The sequence below is a fragment of the Cervus canadensis genome, chromosome 4 (assembly GCF_019320065.1).
Source record: "Cervus canadensis isolate Bull #8, Minnesota chromosome 4, ASM1932006v1, whole genome shotgun sequence".
In the NCBI taxonomy this organism is placed as follows: domain Eukaryota; kingdom Metazoa; phylum Chordata; class Mammalia; order Artiodactyla; family Cervidae; genus Cervus; species Cervus canadensis.
The window spans coordinates 85,753,473-85,778,979 of record NC_057389.1 but is presented as its reverse complement, the minus strand read 5'-3'; the positions used below and the strand labels follow the sequence as shown (position 1 = coordinate 85,778,979).

The 25,507-nt window shown below is 53.2% G+C and overlaps 2 protein-coding genes across 6 annotated transcripts; one reads left to right on the top strand and one right to left on the bottom strand.

The window, feature by feature from the left end:
• Positions 1-257: 257 nt before the first annotated feature.
• IZUMO4 (IZUMO family member 4) lies at positions 258-3,537 on the bottom strand. 2 transcript variants are annotated; one of them, XM_043466050.1, is made up of 9 exons: positions 3,115-3,537; positions 2,946-3,026; positions 2,745-2,816; positions 1,903-1,929; positions 1,731-1,806; positions 1,533-1,580; positions 1,434-1,448; positions 1,086-1,103; positions 258-602 (listed from the first exon to the last, which is right to left on the bottom strand). In XM_043466050.1, the coding sequence occupies exons 1-9, from the start codon at positions 3,326-3,328 to the stop codon at positions 512-514; spliced, it is 642 nt and encodes a 213-aa protein (XP_043321985.1). In that variant the 5' UTR covers positions 3,329-3,537; the 3' UTR covers positions 258-511. The 2 variants fall into 2 exon arrangements, with proteins under 2 accessions (XP_043321985.1, XP_043321986.1); XM_043466051.1 differs by lacking the exon at positions 1,434-1,448 and having other exon boundaries at positions 448-602.
• Positions 3,538-3,639: 102 nt separating this feature from the next.
• Positions 3,640-21,454, top strand: MOB3A (MOB kinase activator 3A). Of its 4 annotated transcripts, XM_043466048.1 has the most exons (6): positions 3,640-3,895; positions 8,914-9,026; positions 13,070-13,157; positions 14,245-14,768; positions 18,026-18,228; positions 20,157-21,454. In XM_043466048.1, exons 4-6 carry the CDS (start codon positions 14,348-14,350, stop codon positions 20,184-20,186), a joined length of 654 nt encoding a protein of 217 aa, XP_043321983.1. In that variant the 5' UTR covers positions 3,640-3,895; positions 8,914-9,026; positions 13,070-13,157; positions 14,245-14,347; the 3' UTR covers positions 20,187-21,454. The 4 variants fall into 4 exon arrangements, with proteins under 4 accessions (XP_043321983.1, XP_043321984.1, XP_043321982.1 ...); XM_043466049.1 differs by lacking the exon at positions 8,914-9,026; XM_043466047.1 differs by lacking the exon at positions 13,070-13,157.
• Positions 21,455-25,507: the final 4,053 nt, after the last annotated feature.

Here is a 25,507-nt window from a genome sequence, read left to right as displayed (position 1 = left end):
TGCGGTGCACGCACCCTAGGGCATGCAGGCTTCAGTAGTTGCAGCACATGGGCTTAGTTGCTGTGCGGCATGTGGGATCTAGTTCCCTGATCAGGGATAGAACGTTATCCCCTGAATTGGCAGGCAGATTTTTTTTTTTTGTTTTGGCAGGCAGATTCTTAATCACTGGACATTCCAGGTCTCTGGGAAGCCCTGCCCTGCACCCGGCACACACCTTGCTTGGGTCCCAGCCCACAGCCCCAACAAGGACAGCTCCGGGATGAGAAACATCAGGGATATTTAATCATTCCATCACATGGCTGCGATCCTGCCTGCATCTACGCTGCACTATGTACAAAATCATCTATCTCCCATCCCCTCCTCCCGGCCCCGGCCTGGCCCGGCCCCGGGCTCCAAGGCGAGTGGGGCCCCCAGGCAGCAGTAGGCCTGTTCCACAGGGTCTGGCCAAGACGGTCCAGTGAGGTTCTGGCCCTGCACCACGGCGGGACGGGTCTGGCCGGCCCGGCCGCCCTCAGTGCTGCGTCAGGCACTCGGAGGCGTTTTCCAGAGTCAGGTTGGCCAGGTGTGGGGGCTCCAGACACGTGAAGCTTGGTGATATCAAGCTGCAAGGAGATGGGGCGCCCCAGTCCTTCCTCCCCTGCCCTGCCTTGTCCTCCCTGGGGGTCCTCTGCTGGGGCCTGGGCCCCTCGTCCCAGCAGGGGCATGTAGCAGGGCTCCAGACAGACCCTCGAGCTGGACCTGGACACCGGTGGGGTCACACCCAACACTCCCACGACGGGGTCTGTGAAGGGAGTGGGGCGGGGCGGGGGGGGCACTGGGGTTTTGACCTCTGGCTTAGGCAGAGCCCGCACGGGTCCCTGCGCTTCCCCCCACTGGGTCACTCACAAGGCTGGAGGGGTTCTGTGCATCCAGGTGAGGAGGAGGGGAGCTCATGTTTATTCATGGTGTGATAGCATGGATGTGATTGCAGAGGTGACATCCTGCCTGGCTGCACCCATCCCATACAACGCCCTATCTGCCCCCACTGACCTGGAAAAGCTCACACTGCCCACACTCCCAGGAGGATGGGCCTGGGGGGACCTTACCTCGTATTGGTGTCCATTCTGAAAGACATGACAGGGCCCCGGTGAGCGCCAAGCTTTGGGGGTAAGGCTGTGCCTGTGGCCCTCAGGCCCCTCCATGGGGGCACATGTTCACCAGGGGTGCCCTCACCAGCTCTGACCACAGCCCCGCCACCCACCTGGGCCAGGGGTGGGCTGGGTCTGTGGGGACCCCCCAAGCCAGGATGTGTGCCCTTGAGCTGAGCTCAGAAACCCTGGGAGGTAGAGGCTCGGTCCCCAACACCAGGGCCAGGTGCTGTCTCCTGTGGCTGCCTGGGCACATACTTACTGGTGAGGGCACACGCACATTGCTCTTGGGGAGAGGGGACTTACTTGTGCCACTTATTTCTACAATGACAACAGTTTCGGAGTCAGGGGCCAAGTGGCCTCAATCAGGATACCCTCGCCCTGTGCCCAGCTACCCCCACTCACATGTACTGGAGGAGGCCCTGCACTGCTGTCTCCCACTGTGCTGACGACCTGCGGGAACATGGGTGTGGACACTCAGGGGGCCAGCTGCACGGCTCCCCTCCCCCTTACCCCGGTGATGAGGGGCCCCTTCAGGGAGAGCCTGGGACCCTGTGGGCAGGGGACCCTCAGCACAGGCAGCTGCCCGCGCCTTAGCCCTACTCGCAGTTGTAGCCAAAGCAGACGACATGCGAATCCGTGCAGTTGGTGCAGGAGATAGTCTCGTACTGGAAGATGCCTGCAACACACCAGAGGTGCTGCGGGCTCCCCTCACCCTCAGCCTTGGGGGCCCCAGTGCTGCGGCACCCCACAGCCAGGACCAAGGCTCACTCACCACAGTGACGCTGACAGTCGATGCGGCCTGTGGTAGGGCAAGGGCACAGATGGTGCCTTATTAGGCCTGGCCTGTTCCCCTGTTCCTCCTCAGCCCCTGCCTCCCAGGTTGCCCAAGGTTCAGCCCCTTGTCCATTGGCCACTTAGGTGGGCTCCAGCCTTGTTGTTGTTGTTTGTGTTGCAGCATGTGGGATATAGTTTGTGACCAGGAAGCTAACCTGGGCCCCCTGCATTAGAAGCATGAAGTCTTAGTCACTGGACCACCAGGGAAGTCCCATTGTTTGTTGTCGTTCAGTCATGAAGTCATGTCTGACTCTTTGTGACCCCATGGCCTATAGCATGCCAGGCTTCAGGGCTTCTCCAAGCAAGACTACTGGAGTGGGTTGCCATTTCCTTCTCCAGGGTCTTCTTCCCGACCCAGGGATCAAACCAGTGTCCCCAGCATTGGCAGGTGGGTTCTTTACCACGGAACCACCAGGGAGTCCCCAGCCCCAGCCTGGGATGGAGCAAACCAGATGGGAGGGTGGCAGCAAAGCTCTCAGGCCTCCAGGGACCCATAGGGGAGGTGGCAGGGATAGGTGGGATTTATCCATCAAGGTGTCCTGTTGGTGCCCACTGGATGAAACTGTTACCCCTCCAGGGAATGGCCCTTCTCCCCCACTCCCCCCCTTTTATGGCCTTTCTGAGTCCTGACACCTGGCTGCACCACGCCAGACTCCCTGCTCACATTACTCCAGCCTGAGCCACACCCTGACCAGAGACTGGAATACTCCCATGGCCCTGGGTCCTCAGGCCTTGGGCAGCATCCTCCCCGCTGCCCCGCCAGCCCTCTCCTTTGCTCACTTTCGATGATGGCATTCTGGATGAGGTGAACTTGCTCCCGGAAGATAGCTCGCAGCTCGTTGGGGAAATACCCTGATAAAGGGAGGCGGAGAGGGGGCTGTCAGCCTCCGGCGGTCAGACTCAGGCAATGGGTGGACTTTAAATGTCTGGGGGCGGTTGGGCTTTGCCTTAGTTTCCAGCCCGCGGCGATGGGCCCCTCACCCGGGAAGTACATCTTTCCCTGGTACAGTTGATCCATCCTCTGGTACACGGCGGCCGCCACTTGGTTCAGCTTCTCCCGGGCTGGGGCGGGAGAAGGAGGCGTGTGAGCCGCTTGGGTCGGGGCCTGGCAGGGCCGGGGGCTCCGCCCGTGCGGGACCCCCGCACTCACTGATCTCCGCGGGGATGGCCAGGTGCAGCTCCTTCATTGTGTCCTGGCTCCAGTCGCTGAGCAGCGAGCCCGACACGGGGATGTCGCCCACCCACCAGGACTTGAGGTTCACGTGATGGCGGTAGAAGGAAAACTTATCCGAGAAGTTACCATGGCAGTGCAAGCAGCCGCGGGCCAGCGCTGCTGTCAGGCCCAGGCACAGCAGCAGGGCCATGGCCCGCCCCCGCCCGCCGCCGACCAACCGACGGCGCCGCCCGCGCCACTCCCTCGTCCGCCGCGCACCAACCAACGGCGCCCCCGTGCCACAACCCTCCGCCGCGCACCAACCAACGGCGCCCTCTCGGGAGGAACACGACCCCGCCCCGCCCGCCGCGTAGGCCTCGCCCCTGTAACGGGCAACAGAGGGCTCAGGTTCCTCTTTCAGGCCCCGCCCAGGAGCCGCCCCTCCAAGAGGAAGCTCCACCCCTTTGTTGGTCCCGCCTCCCGACCGCGCCTGACGCATGCGCCCACAGCCATTGCAAAGCTCCTCCTTCCAGACGGGCCTCCGGGTTCGAGGCCGCGTCTCTTGCTCCCGGCACACAGCAAGCTCCGCCCGCAGGCCTCCCCGGCTGTTTCCTGGGAGGCCTTGCCCTGGAACGGAAGTATATCCGGTGAGGGGCGGGGCGGTCGTGTGCGAAATTACTCCGGGCCTGGCAGCGAGGCCGGACTGGCCAGCGGCCCGGGAACTGGGTCCAGCCCCGAACTTGACCCAACTCTTCCGGCAGCAGGAGGCAGGCGGCAGGTGAGTCCTCAGAGAGGCCAGCGCGCCCGGCAGGGAGGTCGGGCCCCTCAGAGGGGCGACCGCGAGTAGCAGGGAGGCCAGGTCCCTCACGGGGGCGAAGGCGGGGAGGCTGGGTTCCTCAGAGGGGAGACGGCGGGGAGGCCGGATCCCTCAGGGGAGTGACGGCGGGAAGGCCGGGTCCCTGAGGGGGGCGACCGCGAGCGGCGGGGAGGCCGGGTCTCTCAGAGGGATGGACGGTGATGGAGGGGCGGGAGCCGGTGGCGGGCCCTTGGTGGAATTAGTGGTTACCAGGGCCACCCCCTTCTGGTATCAATAACCAGGACCCCACCTCCTGGTTTGGATGGAAAGTCCACAAGATTTTAGGGCCCCCAGCGCACTTTGACCCCCGCCCTCTGAAAGCAGTCTTCCTGGTCCCCAGAGCCCCTGAGCAGTGGGCACGGGCTGAGCGGGAGGTGTTTTAATGTTGGCGCTGCCCACTGGCTAACCCCCCTGCTTCATCTCTTCACTGACTGTAGGGCTTGCATTTGCTTTAAATGACTATGTACTTTACTAAATGTCACCGAAAAGGGAAGCTGGAGGGTGACTGGAAAATACAGAGAGTCACAGAGCAGAAAATAAATAGCCAGTGATGCTCGCACCCAGAGAGCCATTGCTCATTTTGGAGTAAAAGTCTTCCATTCTTTATTTGCAGGTGCTTTCTACCCCTTGCATCTTTTTTTTTTTTTTAACCTTTTTATAGAGTCTTGGTTGACACCCAATCAACTGCATTCATTCAGAGATACACTTGGATAAATTTTGGCATGTGATACACGAGCATTTTGCATATTTCACCCCACTGCCTGTCTGCACTTTGTGATCTTGGACTTGCTTCTGTTACCAGTGGTCTCTACTAGCCTCTTCTTTGTTCCTCCCTCCACCCAACATAAAGTTCAGGGACTCTTATGAGCCCATTTTACAGATTCAGCCAAGAATGATGAGTGATGCCAAGAATCCCGGCCCTGGCCAATGTCAGGATGGGGCGCTGCAGCCTCCCAAAGCCCTGAGTGCCCATCCACCTCCCACCCACCCCAAGTTCATGGTAGCCTGTCATTGTCTGTTGTACTGATTATGGAGTGAAGCAAGTGGAAGTCTTGACTGCCCCACCCCAGCCTGCCCGCACCCTGGGGCACCCTGTTTCTCCCCTCCCTTCTGAAGGCGCCCTTTGTTTACGGGGAACCTCAGCCTGCTTCAATCCAGAGCCTCTCCCCTCCCCAGAGTCCCACCTCAAACAGCACCTGTCCCACTGCTCCTGTCCTGATGGCGACAGGGGTGGTTCCCCCTTTTAAAACCCTCCAGAGCTGAGCTGTCGGGTGCAGTAGCCACTGGCCATGCATGGCTAGTGATCACCTGAACGTGGCTACTCCAAAATGGGATGTGCCCTTCGTGTAAAATACACAGCAGTCTCTGGAGACTTGGAGTGCTAAGGCGGGGGTTGGGTAGGAGGTGTGCAAAATAGTTCCTTAGTATTTTCTATACTGGTTAGATGTTAAAGTGATATTTTGGTGCTCTTAGGCTCAGTAGTATATATATATATATAATCAATGTTAAAATCACTTGTTTCTTTTCTTTTTGTTACTTTTTAATGTGGCTACCAAAAAGTTAAAAAGCACACATGCAACATGTATTTCAGTGTCTTCCAAGGCATTTTTTTTTTAATATTTATTTGACTGCATCAGGTCTTAGTTGCAGCAAGCAGGATCTTTTTTATTTGTAGCATATGAACTCTTAGTTTCTGCGTTTAGGATCTAGTTCGCTGACCAGGTTTCCTTGCGTTGGGAGCACAGAGTCTTAGCCACTGGACCACCAAGGAAGTCCCATGGCATTTGTTCTTTATGCCAAGATGTCTAAATGTGTTCTTTATTTATACCTTTTTCTTAGGATTCATCATTTTCTGCTTCCTATCTGTGGCTTTAGTTATTTCTTAAATGGGGTGAGCAATTCACAGGATTTAGCCAAATGCTTGATGTGTTGTAATTGATAAATTTGTGTTAGCGATAAGTTTTTAAATTGGTTTTACTTTTATTTATTTATTTTTTGGTTGTCCTGGGTCTTTGTTGTTGCTTGGACTTTTCTCTAGTTAGGGTGAGTGGGGACTACTCTTCATTGTGGTGTGTGAGCTTCTCATTGCTGTGACTTCTCTTGTGAAGCACAGGCTGTAGGTGCATTGGCTACAGTAGTTGCAGCACGTGGTTTCAGTTACTGTCACTCCTGGGCTTAGTTGCCCCTTCATTGGCAGGCAGATTCTTTACCACTGAGCCACCAGGAAAGCCCAAGCCACCAGGGAAGCCCCAGTAGTTTTTTTTAATAGACTGAATTTTTCTAGAGCAGTTTTAAGCTTGCTGCATAATTGAGTGGGAGGGACAGGGAATTCCTGCATGCTCCCTGCCCCCACGTTCGCACTGCCTCCCGGTTATCAGAAGGACATTTGTCGCGGGGATGAACCCCCAGTGACACACCCCTGTCAGCAGCACCCAGAGTGCATTCGGTGGGTCCGTGCTCAGCGGTGCGTGCTGTCTGAGTTTGGACAGCTGTGCACTGACACATACCCATCATTTTTTCACACAGAGTAGTTTCACATCCCTAAAAATCCCCTATGCTCCACCTATTCGTCTCTCCTTTAAACTCCCCACCTCCACAACGGCCCCCCACAACCACTGATCCTCCTTCTGTCCCCAGAGCTCAGCTCTGCCTTCTCCAGAACATCATAGAGTGGGAATCACGGTGTCACCTTCTCACATGGGCTTCTCTCACTCAATGATGCACATTTACAGTTCCTCCTGTCTTTTCGAGGCTTGACAGTGTACTTTTTTTTTTTTAACTTCCCTAAAGGAGAGAGTATGTCTATCATCTCTCAAATCTGGACCATGGTGTTTGCCCACCAGGTGCCCCAGATAGCTGTGACAAGCTGAGTTCTAGGTGTGCCTCTCTCTCAACAAAAGTAGAAGTGGTGGTTTCAGTCCCGAAGAGGGTTCTTGGAAGTACTATTTCAGTTCCTGGGCTCGAGATGATTCATATTCCTAACAAGGTTAAGGCAGTCTGTTTCATATGTGATGATGCTCCCAAGCCAGCCAAGTCCATGGAAGAGTCAGCCATTAACCATCATTCCGGGAGCTGCTCTCCCATCTCCAGGGGTTCTTGAGATGGAGGTTGAACAAAAATTCCCCAAGCAGCTGGCTTGGAACTTGGGTTTTTACTCTGGGAACTTCTGGACATGCCCCAGCTGGTGAACTCCTGACTTCCTAGAATTGCGAGGTTCAGGCTGCTTAAGCAAAAAAGGGGAATCTGACTTCAGAAACCAGGTTCTGGGAAGGAGACTGTCATTCCTGTGGCTGCTGAGTCCTAAATAAGACATCCAGGGCTGGGCTGCTTTCCATGGGGGCCACCCTGGGCACTCTCAGTGGGGTGGGGAGCAGCCTCCCCGGCCCCATCTACTCAGTTCCAGGAGTGCCCCATCCCCCTGTGGCCCCTGGGGGGCAGGGTCACCGCATTTGAGACCCACAGCTGTAGCTGAGCATGGAGGGGGCTCTCCCAATGCCTGGAGAGAGTGTGGTGCCTGGTGGATACCCTCCCCACAGACTGGGGTCAGTGCACAGGCAAGTCCCGAGGACCCTGATGTCGAGAGGAAGTTTCGGCAGCCAGAAAAGGTGGGGCTTGTGGTGGATGGAAGTTTGGAGGCATGGTTTCTTGTGTATTCCTCTTTCTGACACTCAGGTCTCCAGTCAGTCAGCCACGCAGTGAAGGCTCCTGCAGCTTTGAAATAAGTCCTCAGAAGGAAGAGGTGTGACTCCTGCATGGACACACCACCCACAGCCTCTCCTGCATTTCTCTCCTTTCTGTCCCCCAACTCCCAACACTGTTTTGTTGAACGAAAAATCTAAAAAAAAAAAAGAAAATCTGTGTTTGCCCCCGCGGGGAACTGAGACAGAGGGAGGAGCTTCAGAGGAGAATCATGGCACTGGGCCATGGACGCCTGGCAGCCCCTCTTTGTCTTGGTAGAGCAGAGGACAATAGAGGTGGGGACAGCTGGGCTTAAATCCCAGGCCATCTCTTATCTGCTGTGGGCTCAGGGCTCTCAGAGGCACCAGGAAGGGTCCCTGCTGTCTCACCCCCAGCTTCCTGTGAGGCCAACAATCCTGGTCATCTCATGGCTTGTAGGGCTTGCAGACACATCACCTGATTTCTGCCTCCATCACATGGCTGTCTGTGTCTGTGTCCAGATCCCCCTCTTTTTGTAGGACAGGGTGACCTCAACTTAAGTACATCTGCAGTGGTCCTGCTTCCACATGGGATCACTTCACCTGTTAAGACTTCAGCACATCTTTTGAGGGGGGATGTGATTCTGCTTATAAAAGGGCAATAGGAGATAACTACTGATGGGCATGGGGTTTCTTTGTGGGGTGATAAGAATGTTCTGGAATTAGTTAGTGGTAATGGTTGCATACTTCATGATTTTACTAAAATCCATTGAATTGTGTAGGTTTCTAGTCGTGTGAATTATATCTCATTTGGCTTTTGTGGGGAATAAAAAAAAGGATTACTAAGAGGGCTGAACTATAGCGAGCCCATCTAAAGCACCTGGCCTTTGTTGTGTCCTTCAGGACTCGGGCAGCCTCCCCACCCAGGGAGCAGTCTCAGTATTTAAACACAAACATTTACACGATGGGAGACAGCCCTGAGGCACAACCACCTTTAACAGGACAGATCCTGGCCATGAGCATCTTCTATCCAGCCACTAAGGCTGCCAGGCCAGGGACAGGATTTACACACAACAGTGGCGAATGTCATCAGCCAGGCAGGATGTAGAGGCACCGGAAGGAAGTGGCGATGGGGCTGAGGTATAGCGGTTGCCAATAGGAACTGTGTTTTGTTTTTAGAAAAAGAACAGGGGTGGGTGGGTGTGTGCTGGGGCAGGGGAATTTTGTCATTTTAACCTTTGTCACTCTTGGAGTTTGTAAGTGCCGCACTCATCTTGTGTGCAGGAAGACCCAGGGAAGCCCCTTGTGCTGGATTCCGAGAAGCCTCTCCTGGTTTTCCCTTTGCTGCCCTTGGAGGTCTGCTAAGAGTGGGCAGAAACCCGGGATCCCCGGAAACGGTACCTGGGATTTTGGTGGGGGAAGGGGGTGCCGCAGTGACTCCCGGGTGCTTCTCAAGGAAAAGGCACTTTCCAGTGGTCGCCCACTCCTTGGTCATAGGAGCCCAAGGGAATGTGTTTTTGATAGAAAGCGCTATTTGCTTTTGATGGGAACTCTGTCTATCCAGGAAGTTTTTAAAAAATCATTGCTTCCACTTAAAAAAAAAGCAACCCTCCCACTTTCTCAGGAGACAGAAAAGTAGGCAGGAGCCTTATAAGCCCGCTTCACCACCCTGCCCCATCTTCTAGAACCATCCTGGCGCAGGTCTGGTCCGTGGCTTGACGGGCTGTAGATAGAGCTGTGAGGTCTCGGGACAGTGGGGTCCCTGTACGCTTCTCACCACCCCGCAGCCTGTGCCTGTCTGACAGGTCACATGGCCCCAGAGACCCCAAAGTCAACAGAAGGCAGCAGCGGGGTGCGGGCAGGTTGCATTTTCTTGGGGTTGTGGTCTCTGTGAGGGTGAGAAGGCCGGCTATAGGGCAGATAAGGAGCCTGGACACCTGGGTGCACAGAAGCAGCTGTGGGGGCCCGGGGGCCAGCCCAGGCCAAGGCCACTCTGCTGGATGAGGGGTAGCACCCTGCTTTGTCTTCTCATGGCCAAAGTGAGGCTTCGTTCAGCCCGGGCAGAAGAGTGTTTAGAGGCTAAAGCGAGTCATAGGTGAGAAATGGCTGGCAGGTGGTAGGTGTGGGGGAGGGCAGCTTGGATTGCTGGTCAGTCCACACAGGGTGACTGTCCCTTGACCTGCACTTGGAGTAGCCCTGAGAGCTGCTTGGTTTACAGATGAACCACCTGGTCAGGTTCACGGCCCCTCGGCAGTTAGCAGTCACGGTGGAGGGGGAGGTGGGTGGAGGCGCAGGGTCCCTACCCGCCACATCTAGCACAAGTGCCCTCATACAGAGGGGTCCCAGCTACCCAGCACAGGGGACACGACTAGTCTCTGCAACAGAGGGTCAGGGCAGGTGGCCTCTTAACTGGGGCCTCCTGGGGGTCTCAGATCTTCCACATTGGGAGAAAAGTGGCAGATGGGCTATTTGTGGCTGCCCTCCCTTTTTGGAGGCACCTCTTCCTGCCCTCCAGGCCCTAGGCACAGGTCTGTACCATATCTCCAGAACCAGGGAAGGTCAGAAGCGGAGGCGCCTATACCAGACTGCAGGCGCGGCAGAGGTGCCTGGTGCGGGAGCAGCCCCAGCCAGGAGGGACTTGGCCCTGGATTTGGGATGAAGAGTGGAGTGTGGGGCAGGGGAGGTGGGTGGCCAGGCAGAAGGGACCACAGTTTTATCCCCATGGTCCAGGGTGCAAACACTGACTCCTTCTGCTACCAGCTGTGCAGCCTGACAGTGCTTTACTCATTAACTGGGTAGTAGTTAGCCGTGACCATTAGTAGCTAATGGTTAGTACCTAGTCACCATCTTCTAGCCCAGTGTTTCTCACCTGGGGTGCTCCTGCCCCCATAGTGCTTCACCTCCATAGTGCCCAGGATGGCCCCGATGTCAACAGTGGCAAGTCAGTCTTCCCAGCTTTAAAGTAGGGTTCTGCTTTGCTCCATGGGTTACGGCGACTGTCTCACTGGGCGTTAACCAAGGTGGCAGGAAGTGATGCTGGTGGCTGGGGCCTCAGGGGTAGCTTTGGGGAAGGAAGTGAAGGCTCTTCTGGTCTCTGGATGGGCCTCCTCACTCAGAGCACAGGTGGCTTCCTGCCCCATCGCCAGGCAGCCTGTCCGCGGTGAGCGTTCCCTCTGTCACACGTGAGTGCCTACATCTTTCATCTCGTGTGGTCCTCTGTGTTTGTGCTGTCACCTCACACGGTAAACAAATTTTACAGGCAGTGCCAGCCTCAGCTTGAACCCAGAGGGAAATGGCCTCAGTTCTTTGCGGTTCCCAGAGCAGCAGTTCAGCCCACACTTGCTCCGCCTCCTCACCCTGCTTTAAAAATAACAGCTTTCCTGGCTCTCCCTTCATGTACCAGACTTTCTGCCTTTCACGTGTGCATTCCACTGTTTTCAGCCCATTTACCACCTCTCTCCAGTTCCAGAACATTCTGTCACCGCAGAAGAAACCCTATCCCCATCAGCAGTCACCCTATCCCTTGCCCCAGCCCCTGACAACCAAAAACCCACTCTCTGTGTCTGTGGATCTGCCTGTTCTGGACATTTCCCATCAGTGGAATCACACCCTGTGTCCTTCCTTCTGTGTCTGCTCCTCTCACTGAGCATCGTGTTCTCAGGGTCTGTCCACATGGTAGCGAGCGTCAGGGCTTCTCTCCTTTTCATGGCTGAGTGATGCTTCCATGTGTGGATCAGCTCACCCACTACTGGGCATTTGGGTGTCTCCACCTTTTGGCTGTTAGGACACATGCTGCTGGACACACGTATGTACAAGTTTTTGTGTGGACATGTGTCGTCCACGTGTGTCATCACTTGGATGGACACTTAGGAGAGAGCTGCTGGTGAGATGGTAACTGCATTTTTTTAGCTGCTGGGCTGTTTTCCACAACAGCCACCCCATTTTACATTATCCCAGCAGTGCAGAAGGATTCCTGTTGACTGTCCTTTTTGATTACTCCATCCTCGTTGGGGGTGGCAGGTCCCTCCCCTCCTCACTGGGCTCCCTACATCTGGCTCCATCCCCAGATGCTCAGCCTTTGTGTTTTGCATAGTTCATGCTGCCTTGAATCAACCTTCCGGTACCCACAGTGTCAAGTGGGCCCCAGAAGAATGAGCAGGCTTCACCTCCCAGTGGGGAGGACAGATGGTCCCCAGCCTGCGTGTAACTAGGGCTCAATTGACCCATTTGTGTCAACTGTGAGTTACCCTCCCTGGCGGTTCCTTCAGATGTTCTGCATAGCCTCTGTCTGAGTTTCCAATGGCCGATGTAACAAATCACCACAGACTTTGTAGCCCAGACCACACAGATTATTCTCTTACAGTTCGAGAGGTCAAGAGTCCAGCTCAGGCCTCTCAGGGCTAAAATCCAGGTGTAGGCAGGGCCGGTTCCTCTGGAGGCTCCTGGGGAGCATGGGCTCCTGCCTTTTCCAGCTTCTAGAGGCGCTGCATCCCAGGCTCGCAGCCCCTCCCTCCATCCTCATAGCTAGCAGAGCAGCATCTCCTGTGTCTCTGCCTCTGACTCTGTTAGCAGGCCCTGTGGACATGCAGAGGACACAGACGGGGGAAGGAGGTAGGGTCAGGGTTGCGCCTGCCCCACAGGGAGAGGCGCTGGACCCCGCCTTTGAACCCCACCCTCCACAGCCCATGCTCCAGAAGGAGGACTCTGAAGGCTCAGCTCACCGCCATCCCTCTCCCTTTAGACCAGAGCAACCTCTTTCTTTTTAGATTCTCATAACTCAAGAGTCAATCATTCCTGGCTCTACGGGCAGGACACCCTGGCTAGAACACTGGTATGAGCTCTTCACATTATCCATCCAGCCTCTGGAATTAACCCAGAGGCTCACGTTCTCAAGGCGGCCACTGAAGGCTGGGCCAGGGGGCCCAGGCCAATGGGGGCCACTCTGATTTCCGGCCCGCCGACGTGTAGAAGAGCCAGGCCTGCAGGAGATGCTGGGCTCCAGGATGTGGTGGGTCGTGACTCAGCACTTACTAACCGCATGCTGAGGTCCTTCCCCTCCTGGTCGCCCCGTCTGGACCATGGACTTGGGTGTGGACACGGGGGAACTGGGCTGAGGTGACCAGATCTGGCTGCCTCAGGCCCATCCCCCGGCACAGCTTCTCCGTCACTGAGGTCAGCCTGGTGGCATGACGTTGTCCCCTGGGGGTGACGGGATCCCTGTACAAGGACATGCAAAGTCCTTTCAGACATGGGATGTCCAGAAGTTTCTGATTGTGAATGTAGGCTGTTCGAAGCCCCTCAGTTTGTGGCAGTTTGCTGCACAGAGTGCTTGGTCTGAAGGGTCAAGCTCCAAGGGCCAAGAAACTGATTCCAAAGGGGTGTATTGCAGCATTACGTGTATATTACAACATTACGTGTAAGTGGTTTTTCATCTCACCAGGAGTGTGGCTGCGTGTGCTGGAGCCCGGCCTGGGCAGTGCTTCCGCTTCCTCAACCCAGGCCACTTCCCCGTCTGCTGCTGCTCCTGGGTGAGCTCCCAGGATACCCCCACCCCACCCAGTCCTGGCCAGGTCCACACTCCTGGGAAAGCATATGTACCCCAGCCAGAGATGGAGATAAGGAGCAGTGGGCCAGTGTGGCCATTGGAGAGGTGATGGTGAACGAGCAGCACATGACTGGTCCCAAGTGTGAGCCCAACCCAGGCTCCTTGTGCTTGATTTCACCCTTTCACACCCCCTGAGGTGGGGTCTACTACTCCCAATGTGACAGGGAAGACAGGCAGAGCAGAGGCTTGGGAGGGGCCTGTTCATCAGAGCAGGGCCATGGCAGTGCAGCCCCCACACTAGGGCCTCGCCCCCAAAATGAGCGGCATCTGTCACAAGACCAGACAACTTGTGGAGGCATCTTCACTTAGCTGGTGCATCGGGGTGGGTAGTGTCCCCCAGATTCATATCTGCACCTTGGACGTGGAGCTGTACAGATGTTAAGCCAGAGAGCTGAGGGCACATGGGGTTATGGAGGGCCCTGGTCCAGAGACGAGACTGGGGCACGAGACACAGGGGGAGCAAAGGCAGCAGGAATGCATGCCCTTCCAGCCCCGGAGCCCAGAAGCCCCACAGTCAGAGTATGGGCGGAGCTAGTTCCTCCTGGGGCTCCCTCCCAGCTCCACCAGTGCCACTGCTCCTTGGCATCACCTGGTTTGTAGACCCATCACTCCATCTCTGTGTCCATCATCACACGGCCTCTTACAGGGACATTCATCACTGGATTTGGGGTGCCCGGATAGTCCAGGAATAGGGCTACCCAAGATCCTTAATCAATCTACAAAGACTCTCTTTCCAGATAAGATTCATTCGCAGGTCCCTGGCTATGGGCATCTCTTCACAGAGGCTGCCACCTAGCCTGAGGGGCCCACCCTCAGATGGCATGTGGGGCCAGCAGCTTTCTCTTTACCAAAAGCCTCTGGGCACAGAGGGGATGTGCCAGGGCAGTTCTGTGTGCCCTTTTGTTGAAACTCAAAGCCACAAGTCCCAGGAGCATCCCCAGTCTGCCCGCTGCTGCTTCTAGAACAAGGTTTCAAGAAAGGTCATGATGTTTCCTTTTTGTGCGTTCCAGGTCTGAGGGAGCCCTGGGGACCTGGTGACCTACCTGTCGTGAGCGTCCTGCCCAACCCTCCCCTCAGACACCTCGTGGGGCGCGTCCCGAGAGTGCGGCCAAGATGTCCAACCCCTTCCTGAAGCAGGTCTTCAACAAGGACAAGACCTTCCGGCCCAAGCGCAAGTTCGAGCCAGGCACCCAACGCTTCGAGCTGCACAAGAAGGCGCAGGCCTCGCTGAATGCAGGGTTGGACCTGAAGCTGGCCGTGCAGCTGCCCGCTGGCGAGGAGCTCAACGACTGGGTGGCCGTGCATGTGGTGGACTTCTTCAACCGCGTCAACCTCATCTATGGCACCATCAGTGACGGCTGCACCGAGCGCTCCTGCCCCATCATGTCAGGCGGCCCCAAGTACGAGTACCGTTGGCAGGATGAGCACAAGTTCCGGCGGCCCACGGCACTGTCGGCCCCCCGCTACATGGACCTGCTCATGGACTGGATCGAGGTGCAGATCAACAATGAGGACGTCTTCCCCACCAACATTGGTGAGTCTCTGTGCTTTCATGTTCTTTTAGGGTCAACTTTATCGGGATGGAGTCCACACACTGCTACATCCACCCGTTTAAAGTGCATGGTTCAGGGGCTTCCCTGGTGGTCCAGTGGTTAGTACTGCATGCTTCTGCTTCATGGGGCACGGTTGGGGAACTAACACCTCACATGATACATGGTAAGGCAAATTAAAAAAAATGCAGTTCAGCGGCGTTATAGTACATTCACAGTGTCATGCAGCTGTCAGCTGTAATTAAATCCATCACCCTGGAGGCTTCCCTGGTCCAGTGGTTAAGAATCTGCCTGCCAATGCAGGGGACATGGGTTCCATCCCTGGTCCAGGAAGATCCCACATGCTGAGGGGCAACTAAGCTTGTGCCCCACAACTACTGAGTCTGTACTCTAGAGCCCATACTCTGCAACAAGAGAAGCCTGCACACTGCAACTGGAGAAAGCCCACGTGCAACAATGAAGACCCTGCGCGGCCAAGGGAAAAAAAATCCATCACCCTAAAAGAAGCCCCATCCCCTTCAGCAGTCACCTGCACCGCCTCCCCAAACCCTGACAACCAGGAACCCACTCTCTGTGTCTGTGGCTTTGCCTGTTCTGAACGTTTCCCGTTGGTGGAATCACACCCTGTGTGTCCCGTGTCTGCTTCTCACACTGAACGTCGTGTTCTCAGGGTCCATCCACATGGTAGCAAGTGTCAGGGCTTCTCTCCTTTTCATGACTGAGTGATGCTCTTGTGTGTGAAAGGACACATTTTGCTTCAAGCAAAGGCTTCCCTGGTGGCTCAGATTTTAAAGAATCTGCATGCAGTGCAGGAGACCCAGGTTCGATCCCTGGGAGAAGGGAATGGCTACCTCCTCTAGTATTCTTGCCTGGAGAATTCCATGGAGAGAGGAACTTGGCAGGCTACACTCCATGGGATAGCAAACAGTCAGACCCAACTGAGCAACTAACACATATAGTTAAAGGATCTTGAGATAGAGAGGCAATTCAGGATTATCTGAGTGAGCCCTAAATGTCATCACAAGGTCCTAAAGAGGAGGCAGAGGGAGACTCGTTACCCAGGGGGGCAGAAGGCAGTGAGGCGATGGGAGGGAGAAGGGACCATAAGCCCAGAAAAGACAGGGCCGGGTTCTCCCTGGAGCCTGTGGAGGGCCCAGCTCTGCCTGCAGCTCAGGGCACCGTGTGGACTCTGGCCTCAGGACCCGGGAGAGAATTGGTGCTAGTTGTCCTGAGCCACTGAGCTGTCCCAGGAGACAGCAGACATTCTCACGTTCACCAGGGCTGCTTGGTGTCCTGGTGGGCCGACTGCTGAGGAGGCCTCAGGCCTGGCTCTGGGCTGCTGGCATGCTATGTGCTTCATTGAGTTTCTCACCGCCAGGCCTCACTCACCGTCTGTACAGTGAACCATGTTGACTCTGGCAAGGGGCTTCCAGGGACCCACCTGGGAAAAGGCCATCCCATACTTACCACTTTCCCGAAACAGATTCCTGGGCAGTCTTCTGTCAGGTTGCCTGGTCCAAGTCTACACCTTCTCCCTGTCATCCTGAGTCACTGCTTTGCTAGGACCATCTGAGGCCCCACAGCTCCTGAGGGGTCCACCTCCTAGAACTCAGACCTGCCTCGAGTCAGTGCTCACCCACCAGAAAGGAGAGCATGAGAAGAGCAAGAGAAATGAACTTGGCAGATGGTTAGGGGCCGCCTGGCCCAGGCCATATCTTCCAGCCCTGTCCACAGACCCCAGGGCCAGCCTCACCCCTCGGCCTGGTTCCACCCCCACCCCCACCCCCAGTGGACTGAAGTGCTTCTCTTTGCTTGTCTGCAGTCTTCGTGGACGGCAGGTGCACCTTAGACGCCCTGTGAACATGGTTTTTCCCAAGAGTCAAGTATTCTTGGACTTCTCTGATGGTGAAGAATTCACCTGCCAATGTAGGAAACACGGGTTCAATCCCTGGTCCGGGAATATCCCACATGCGGCAGAGCAACTAACCCTGTGTGCTTCAGCTACTGAGCTCATGCGCTTAGAGCCTGTGCACTGCAACAAGAGAAACCACTGCAACAAGAAGCCTTGCACACACAACTCAAGAGAACCTGCGCTCAGCAACGAAACCCTAGCACAGCCAAAAATTTTAAAAATTAGTTTAAAAAAGGGTCGAGCATTCCTTCTGTTTAGCTCTTTTCTCCTGTTGGATGGAGTCAGGAAACCCAGAGGCCTCACTGATGCTGAATGAGCCTTCTGCAAAGGCACATCCCCAGACACCCGGCCTGGAACACCAGTGCCATCAGTGGCATGGGACACGCATACACACAGGAGGGAGCTGGCCAGGAGCATGATGGTCAGTCTTAGAGAAGGCCTTTCCCATTTGCCTCGTGCCTCCACACCCTGGGACCTGCCTCTGGTGTGAGAAACCCCCATTCGGTCTGGTTGTCCCTGACCGGTCGCTGACACTACCCCTCGAGCTGCTGAGCACACGGATCCTGAGCACCTACTTGCATGTCTTTGGGGATTTGCTCGCCAACCAGCAGCTGCCATTCCATTTTCTGTGAGTGTGTCCCAGAGCATTGTGGCTGTCCACAGGCTGGGTGGTCGCCAGCCCTGGAGCCCCTCTCGTGAAGGACAGGACCTGTCCGTCCTGGTCTTGGGCAGCCCCCGGTAGCGCTGGTCAGATTGTGTGAGGGCATAGCATCTTTCCCCTGGGCCGAGGAAGACACGAGGTGGGGAAGGGCATGTGGGTGCAGCCCATGAATGTGCCTGATGCCAGAGAGTCACCACCAGCTGAGTCAACAAATCTTACCACGATTTAAAAAAAAAAAAAATTAAAAAATAGAAATAAAATGTATTAAATTCAGTAATAGAAAAACAGGGTGCAATATAGTGTGTGTATGCAATTAAGTTAGGATGTGTACATTCAAATATAAGCAATACCATGAAGCATACTTAGATGGAGCGATATAAATATATTAAGAGAAAAGCATCAAAGTCCAGAACATAGGTTTTTATGCATTGCCCAGTTGTAATCCGAAAAATAAATGTAACCAGAAATAGACACAGAAGCCTGTAAGCCGCCGGGAAGCGGGATGTCAGGTCCACTGCCCGCCAGATGCGGAGGGCAGGCAGGGTAGGATGTCTGGGCCTGCAGGACTGCCCCTCCCTGCCCCCTGGGCGCTGTCTGGGGCAGAGAGGTGCAGGTCCTGGAGGGAAGGGGAAGGGAAGGGAAGCTGAGCCATGCCCGTTGCCCCGCAGGCACGCCGTTCCCCAAGAACTTCCTGCAGGTGGTGAAGAAGATCCTGTCGCGGCTCTTCCGCGTGTTCGTGCATGTGTACATCCACCACTTCGACCGCATTGCGCAGCTAGGTTCAGAGGCTCACGTCAACACCTGCTACAAGCACTTCTACTACTTTGTCACTGAGTTCGGCCTTATTGACACCAAGGAGCTGGAGCCACTGGTGAGCGTGGGTCGTAGTGGGGTAGGCAATCAGTGCGCGGGGTCCCCCCATTACCGTGGCCCAGAGGGGTTCCTGCCTGCAGCTGCTCCCCGTTTCTCTATGGGAGCAGCCAGCCCCGCTGGCAGGAGAGCAAGGAGCTACTTTTTTTCCTGGTTTTAATTGAGGTAAACTTTACATATGGTAAAACCACTGATATAAAAATGAACGATTCAGTGGTGTTTAGTACATTCACAGGGTCATGCAACCCTCACCTCAATCCAGTTCCAGAACCTTTCATAACCCCCAAAGCAGTCCTCTCCACATCAGCAGTCCTCTCCACATCAGCAGTCACCCCCTCCTTAGCCCCTGCAACCACTCACCCACTTTCTCTCTGGGGGGATTTACTGAACTGGTCAGTGTTGACTCCCCACCCCCCAGAAATGGGAGATTTCAGGTGCCTGACTCAGGTCCCGTGGGCTGTGACATGGAGCCTGCCTGCCATACTGTGTTACCCAAATGGCTCTGAGCAGGACCTGCAAGGTCAGAGGGCACAGGTGGTTGCTCTCCCAGTGCCCCCCAGCTGCTGCCACTGTTTACAGGGGTCATTATAAGAAGTGGGAACATCTCCCCAAGCTCAGAAATGCTGGAACCTTCCAGGGACCGGGTGGTGCCTGGGTGTGCAGGTCTGCTCCTGGGAGACAAGATCATCACTCTGGACACCCCGCCCCAGTTGTGCCTTTCCTGGCAGGACCCTGGGCTGCATGTGGGCCTTTTGGGAGGCCGTCTATCTGAGTGTGCTTGGCTTACAGCCTTGGTTGGTTTCAGGTGTGCAGCACAGTGACTCCGTTATACGTGTTCTGTTTCACAGTCTTTTCCATTGTGGTTTATCACAGGACGCTGAACGTAGTTCCCTGTGCTATACAGTGGGATTTCACTGCTTATCAATTTTATATACAGTAGTGTGTATCTGTTAATCCCAAACTCCTAATTTATCCCTGTTTCTTTTCCCCCTTATGTCTGTGAGTCTGTTTCTGTTTCATAAATAAGTTCATTTGTGCCATATTTTAGATTCCACATAGAAGTGATAGCATATGGTATTTGTCTCTCTCTGAGTTACATTGCTAAGCATAATGCCCTCCAAGTCCATCCATGTTGTTGCAAATGGCATTAGTTCATTCTTTTTCACAGCTGAATAATAGTCTACTGTATAGATGTACCACATCTTCTTTACCCACCCCTCTGTTGGTGGACATTTAGGTTGTTTCCATGTCTTGGTTATTGTAAATAGTGCTGCTATGAGCATTAGGGTACATTTATCTTTTCAAATTATAGATTTCTCTGGATACATGCCCAGAAGTAGGATTGCTGGATCAATCTATGGGACCTCCGTATTCTCCATAGTGGCTGCACCAAAATTTGCGTTACATGTGACCTTTTTTCCTGGTTCCTTCCAGTGCTTTGGGTCTTTGTGAAAGGCTCTTATTTGACAACTTTTAAAAACCTCTAAAAACATCTCAACATAGCTTTTTCATGTTTGTATATTCCCTTGTAGGCTCTGGCTAGTAGGAAAGGGGTTTCCCTCTGGGGTAGTGGAATGTTCTGGAACCAGGTAGGGGTGGGGGTTGTCCACCATTGAGGAGGACAGTTCATTTTATGTGAATCTCACCAAATACGGAAAATAGTCGTGGGCAGTTTTATGATGCGCTCATGTTTTTTCACTTGGTGTCCTGATCCCGTGGTCCTTTCTCCTGCATTGACACTTAGAGTTCTTTCTGGAGGCAGAAACGGTGACCCTTCTCATAAAGAGCCTGCCGCCTGGCCTGAGGCACATGCTGTCTATGCCCTGTTTAGTAAGGTTTGTGTTAAATGAGGCCCGTGGGCCCCGTGAGACCACATACTCCGACTTCGCTTTTGTGTGTGACTCCTGATGTCCTGCTTGTTCTTAACAGAAAGAAATGACCGCACGGATGTGCCACTGAGAGCCCTTGGCCCTGTCGTCTCTGCAGCCACGCCCTGGGGGCCTGCTCCAGCTACGCGCCACATCTCCAGCACAGGGACCAGTGTTTTCTAGCCCAGCAGATTCTGGGCTGTCAGGGTTGCATCCTCTCTCCGGTTCCAAGGTGGCAGCAGCCATTAGTCCGGTCCTCTCTGGGCCCCCGTCTCCTCAGCTGTCACATCACGGGGGAGATGGAATTTGAACTCTGTGATTCTCTGTGTTGTGAGCAACCAGGAAAACCCACTTTGTTTGGAAACCACTTGCATTTACGAGGAGGCTGGCCTACCTTGGGTCCATCTCCTGACCAGCCAGCATGCTCGGCCACGGGCTCCGGGGCCCAGTCAGTGAGGCCGTGACCACGCAGCACTTCCCACCACGGCCCAGGTCTGGTTTCGAGCGGTACAAGGGCCTGGCTTCTGTCCTCCCCGCGTCCTCCCCTAGCCACTTCTGTCGGCCGTTCCTCCAGGACCCTGGGCTCATCCATCAGTTTCGCAAGCCTGCGCCTGCATCCCATGTTTCTTGGGGCCCCTTCATATCACATAAAAGATTGAATTTTTATAGTTTCATTTACAACTGCTGTGAGATGTTACTAGGAGAAAAAAAAAAAAAGCTTTTTACCTACAGGTAGTCCTCCCCTTGCCCTCTAGAAAAATGTCCCCTTTTTGCCATGAATAACAGGATGAATCTCCCAAGGAGCACCTCTACCTGGGTGTACAACCTTCGAATTTCACCTAATGCCTGCCAACATCATATGGAAACCCTTTGTATGCCCCCCTGCCGCCCTCACAGTGACTCTGGGACCAAACCCCAGCACCTTCTCCCTGCAGAAGTTGGAGCGGGGGCACTCCACCAGCCACGGCCCTACCCACACGCAGCATCCTTGGTGGCCTTTGGCCACGGCAACCCTGCCTGCCCAGGCCATGCTGGTTCTGTTACCTCTAGGTGTCAGGGAGAGGGCCCACCACCGACACCAAACAAGTGCAATTAACGAACACAACCTGGGCCTCAGTCCTTCAGAAGCCGCAGGCCCTGTTCCTGGAGGCCTGGAAGGGCTTTATGAAACCGGCCAATCGAATGTAGCTCCTTTTAAATGCAGAACCACAACCAAATGCCATAACCACTGTGCCTCTCCAGGTCACCAGCCAGGTCAGGGAAGGCAGTGGGACTGTGAGGGGGAGTTCCCTGCCTGCCCTCTTGCACCTGTGGGTATTCCCACAGGGACATCAGAATAAACCAGCCTCCTTACCTGCAGCTGATGACTGTCATTTCTGTCTTCCTAGAGTTGGAACACATCACCACAATTGTCACCAGGGTGCCTTGTCCAAGGGGCAAAGAAATCTTCGCCGTCACAATGGTTTGTGGCCCCCCAGAGTGCCCAAGTAGATGATCAGACACACAGCATATTGGTGGGACTAGAATTTCACAGGGTGCCCGGCATCTGGAAAACAGGCTGAGAAGGCACCCACCTCTCTCTCCCGCTTCTGCTTTCTCTTGCATTGCTCTAGACACTTAGCAAACGTGATTTTAACTGTTGTCACTTCTCAGCCTTCTGGCTGAGATCAAGTGATTTTAACTGTTGGCTCTTTGCAACATGAAAGACACTGCAGAAAACAGTGCAGAAGAGTAGAGTGAGAGGGAACAAACAGGGGTGTTTTCTGTCTGTTCCATCCTAGGTATCCTGTGACCTTAGCACATGAGTTTACCCCAGACACCTCTTATATGCAAAATATGGGATTGTGTTAGTTACTCTCAGGGGTCCTGGAGCCAACAGAGCGGTATTATAAGCAGCTCTGGATCCGGTGGATTCCAGCCTGGTGTGTGGCTTCCTTCCCCTAGAGGGCGTGCAGTCTCCATCGCACGGAGAGAGTGTCTTCAGGGAACTCCTGGTCACTTGGAAATAAATACCTTCTAATGAAGCCTGTGTTTCCTTACCCCTGGATTTTGCAAATGCACCACAGAGACTTCCAGGACCAGTTTAAAGTCTGGGGAGCTATTACCGTTATTTGGAACAGCCCCCAAAGTTGTCCTTGTCCTGGTCCTGGTACCTGTGAACATGTCACCTCAGTGGGCAGAGGAGACTTTGCAGGAGGTGTTAAGTATAGACCCCTGAGACACTGGATTCTTGGAGTCCCAGTGTCATCACAGGGTCCTTATAAGAGGGAGGGGGAGGGTCAGAGGCAGAGAGGAGATGCTGTGCTGCTGGCTGTGAGGATGGAGGGAGAGGCCACGAGCCAGGGATAAGGCGCCTCTAGAACCTGGGAAAGGCAGAAACTGGTGCTCCCTGGAGCCTCCAGAGGGACCAGCCCTGCCCACGCCTGGATTTAGCCCCTTGAGGCCCGAGTTGGACTTCGGACCTCCAGGACTTTAAGGAAATAAGTTAGTGTTATTTAAGCCAATGAGTTTGCTGACTTGTTAGGGCTGCTACGGGGAACTCATGCACCCTTTGGAAGGAAGTGTTTTGTACACCAAACTCCTGGGACCCGCTGACTTGGGCTGCCTGGAATGCAAAGATTAGCCGGGCTAGCTTCTGGGCAACCCTTCCCTCCACAGGCCTGGTAATCACTCATCCTAACAGGACGGTTCACCCCAAAACTTGTTCAACCAGGAGAGGTTGTGGGAGGTAGGAAGCAGTGCCTGGAAGTCTGGCCAGACAGGGCAGTGGCAAAAGGAACCAGCTGTGTTTCTTGGACAAAACCAGCTGGCCCTGTTCTCTTCTGGCCACCACTGAGGCATGGCTGTGGAACTGAGGCATCACAATGGACATGACAAAGAAGGCAGAATAACCCAGAAAGGGTGTTCTTCCAGAAAGTGGGGTTACAGTAGGGCCATCTCAGAAGATCAGGAGCCCCCTTGCTACTGGAAACTTCCAAACTGGGGGAGGCATCGTCCTAGACTGGTGCTATTCAATATGGCAGTCACTCGCCGCAGGGGCTATTGAAATTCTAATTCAAGATCAGCTAAACAGAAAACATCCTCAGCTCTTTCACACGCCCTCGTCAGTGGTCTCCACGGCTGCCATTTTCTACTACGTTGGTTGTCGCTGCTTCTAGAAGTTGTTCCTGAGTCAGAACAAAGGTCAAGGTAGAGACAATTTTTTTTTTAAGGTAGAGACAATTTGAATCCTTTTCCAGTTCATAAAGATTGACAGTGAAGTCTGGAATTTGCTAAGTGGTTTGCATCTTGACCACCAAAAGGAGGGACCGTGTGGGGTTGAAGAGGGCAAGAAGTAGCTCTGGGGACAGATGGAGGACTTGGAAAAGCCCAGACAGGGATTTCCCTGGCAGTCCACTGGTTAAGACGTTGCCTTCCAATGCCGAGAGTACAGGTTCCATCCCTGGTTGGGGAGCTAAGATCCCACATACCTCTCGGCCAAAAAAAAACAAAACATAAAACAGAAGAGGTATTGTAACAAATTCAGTAAAGACTTTAAGAATGGTACACATCAAAAAGAAAGAAAAGAAAAAGCCCAAATAGATTCATTCCTCTGTTGAGCATGCATTTTATAGGTGCCTCCAAGTTAACAAAGCCCCTCTGGGTTGTTGCCACTATTTATGGCTACAATAATATTCCTCTAGTTGAATCTTTATAAACAGCCTCAGTTTTTTTTTCAATTTTATGTATTTTTTTTTTTTTTTATTTTTTGGCCACGCCACATAGTATGTGGGATCTTGGTTTCCTGACCAGGGATGGAACCAGTGCCCCCTGCAATGGAAGCATGGCATCCTAACCATTGGATCATCCGGGAAATCCCTAGATGCTGTTTCATAGATGATGGTAATTGGCAAAATTAAGTTTGCTCTGTCAATATATATATTAACACATAATTATGTATTATGTCTTAATATATAATATGATTGTGTATTAACACAATATGATATATATTAATATAATAATATATGGTAATATATATTAACAGTGAACTTAATTTCACCAATTATCATGATATATATATATACATATACATATATATATGACTAACCACTAGTAAAATGTAAAATAATATGCATCCTTTGAAATTAACTGGAGGGGCAAAGACAGGAACAACAGCAGCTACAAAAGATAGAAAATACAATAAACAGCAAAGATGAATATTTTAAAGCATCACATGGGATTAGTTCATGGAAAACCAAGGCAGCAGTCATAGACCAGGCTTGGCTATACGGAGTCCCCACCTGGTTTTATAAATAAGGTTTTATTGGTACCTGACCCTGCACGTTCACCTGTATATCACCTATATAACACAAGGGGCAGTTGTCACACAGAAGCGGAAAACAGCCACTCTCGGGCCTTTATGGAAAAAGTTGGCTAACCCCTGAAATTGAGGTTGATTCTCCTAGTAAAACATGAGAGTGTCACAGAAGTAAAACCATGATCTGAGCACTTTATTCTTTTCACACAGACCTAGACAGTTCTGTGTATGCTAACCCCTGGGCTGTATGCTTTCCTTGGGAGAATCTCATGTGACTTCTATCCCAATGAAGTTCTTATATAAAAATGGCATGGCACAGTTCAGAGTAGATAAGGCCAAGTTAAATCTAAGCAAAGCCAACCAGGAAAAAGCAGCGGTTGCAATATTAATACATTCAGGAAACAGTATGCTTATTTTGACCAAGTTTCCTGATTAATATCACTATAGGGAAAATATATTAGTGAGAAAACTTTATGTATTGAAATACATTAAATGAAATAGAAATTCAAGGAAGACTTAGAAAATTATACAAGTGAACTTATTTACAAAACAGAAATAGACCCACAGGCATAGTAAACAAAGTTATGGTTACCAAAGGGGAAATGGGAAGAGGGATAAATTAGAAGTATGGGATTAACAGATACACACTGCTATATATAAAATAGATAATCAGGGACTTCCCTGGTGGTCCACTGGCTAAGACTCAGTAATCCAAATGCAGGGGGCCTGGGTTTCATCCCTGGTCAGGGAACGAGATCCCACATGCTGAAACTGAGTCCACAACTAAAGATCCTCAGTGCCATAACTGAAGATTCATATGCTGCAACTAAGACTCAGTGCAGCCAAATAAGTAAATATATATTTTTTTTAATTAAAAAAAAATCTCTATTGAATTTGTTACAATACTGTTTCTGTTTTATTTTTTGGCCCCAAAGAATGTGGGATCTTAGTTCCCCGACCAGGAATTGAACCCACACCCCCTGCATTGGAAGGCAAAGTCTTTAACCACTGGACTGCCAGGGAAGTCCCTATATTTTTTTAAATTAATGACAAGGACTTACTATACAGCAAAGGGAACTATACTTGGGAGTTCCCTGGTTGCCCAATGGTTAGGG

Bases quoted from the DNA above. Each gene is read 5' to 3' on its own strand.
- IZUMO4 (XM_043466050.1), bottom strand. From the start codon at position 3,328: ATGGCCCTGCTGCTGTGCCTGGGCCTGACAGCAGCGCTGGCCCGCGGC. The intron at 3,027-3,114 runs GTGAGTGCGGGG...CTCCCGCCCCAG, and splicing joins GGCCATCCCCGCGGAGATCA to CCCGGGAGAAGCTGAACCAA. The intron at 1,807-1,902 runs GTGAGTGAGCCT...GGTGTGTTGCAG, and splicing joins CGACTGTCAGCGTCACTGTG to GCATCTTCCAGTACGAGACT.
- MOB3A (XM_043466046.1), top strand. From the start codon at position 14,348: ATGTCCAACCCCTTCCTGAAGCAGGTCTTCAACAAGGACAAGACCTTC. The intron at 14,769-18,025 runs GTGAGTCTCTGT...GTTGCCCCGCAG, and splicing joins CGTCTTCCCCACCAACATTG to GCACGCCGTTCCCCAAGAAC. The intron at 18,229-20,156 runs GTGAGCGTGGGT...TGTTCTTAACAG, and splicing joins CCAAGGAGCTGGAGCCACTG to AAAGAAATGACCGCACGGAT.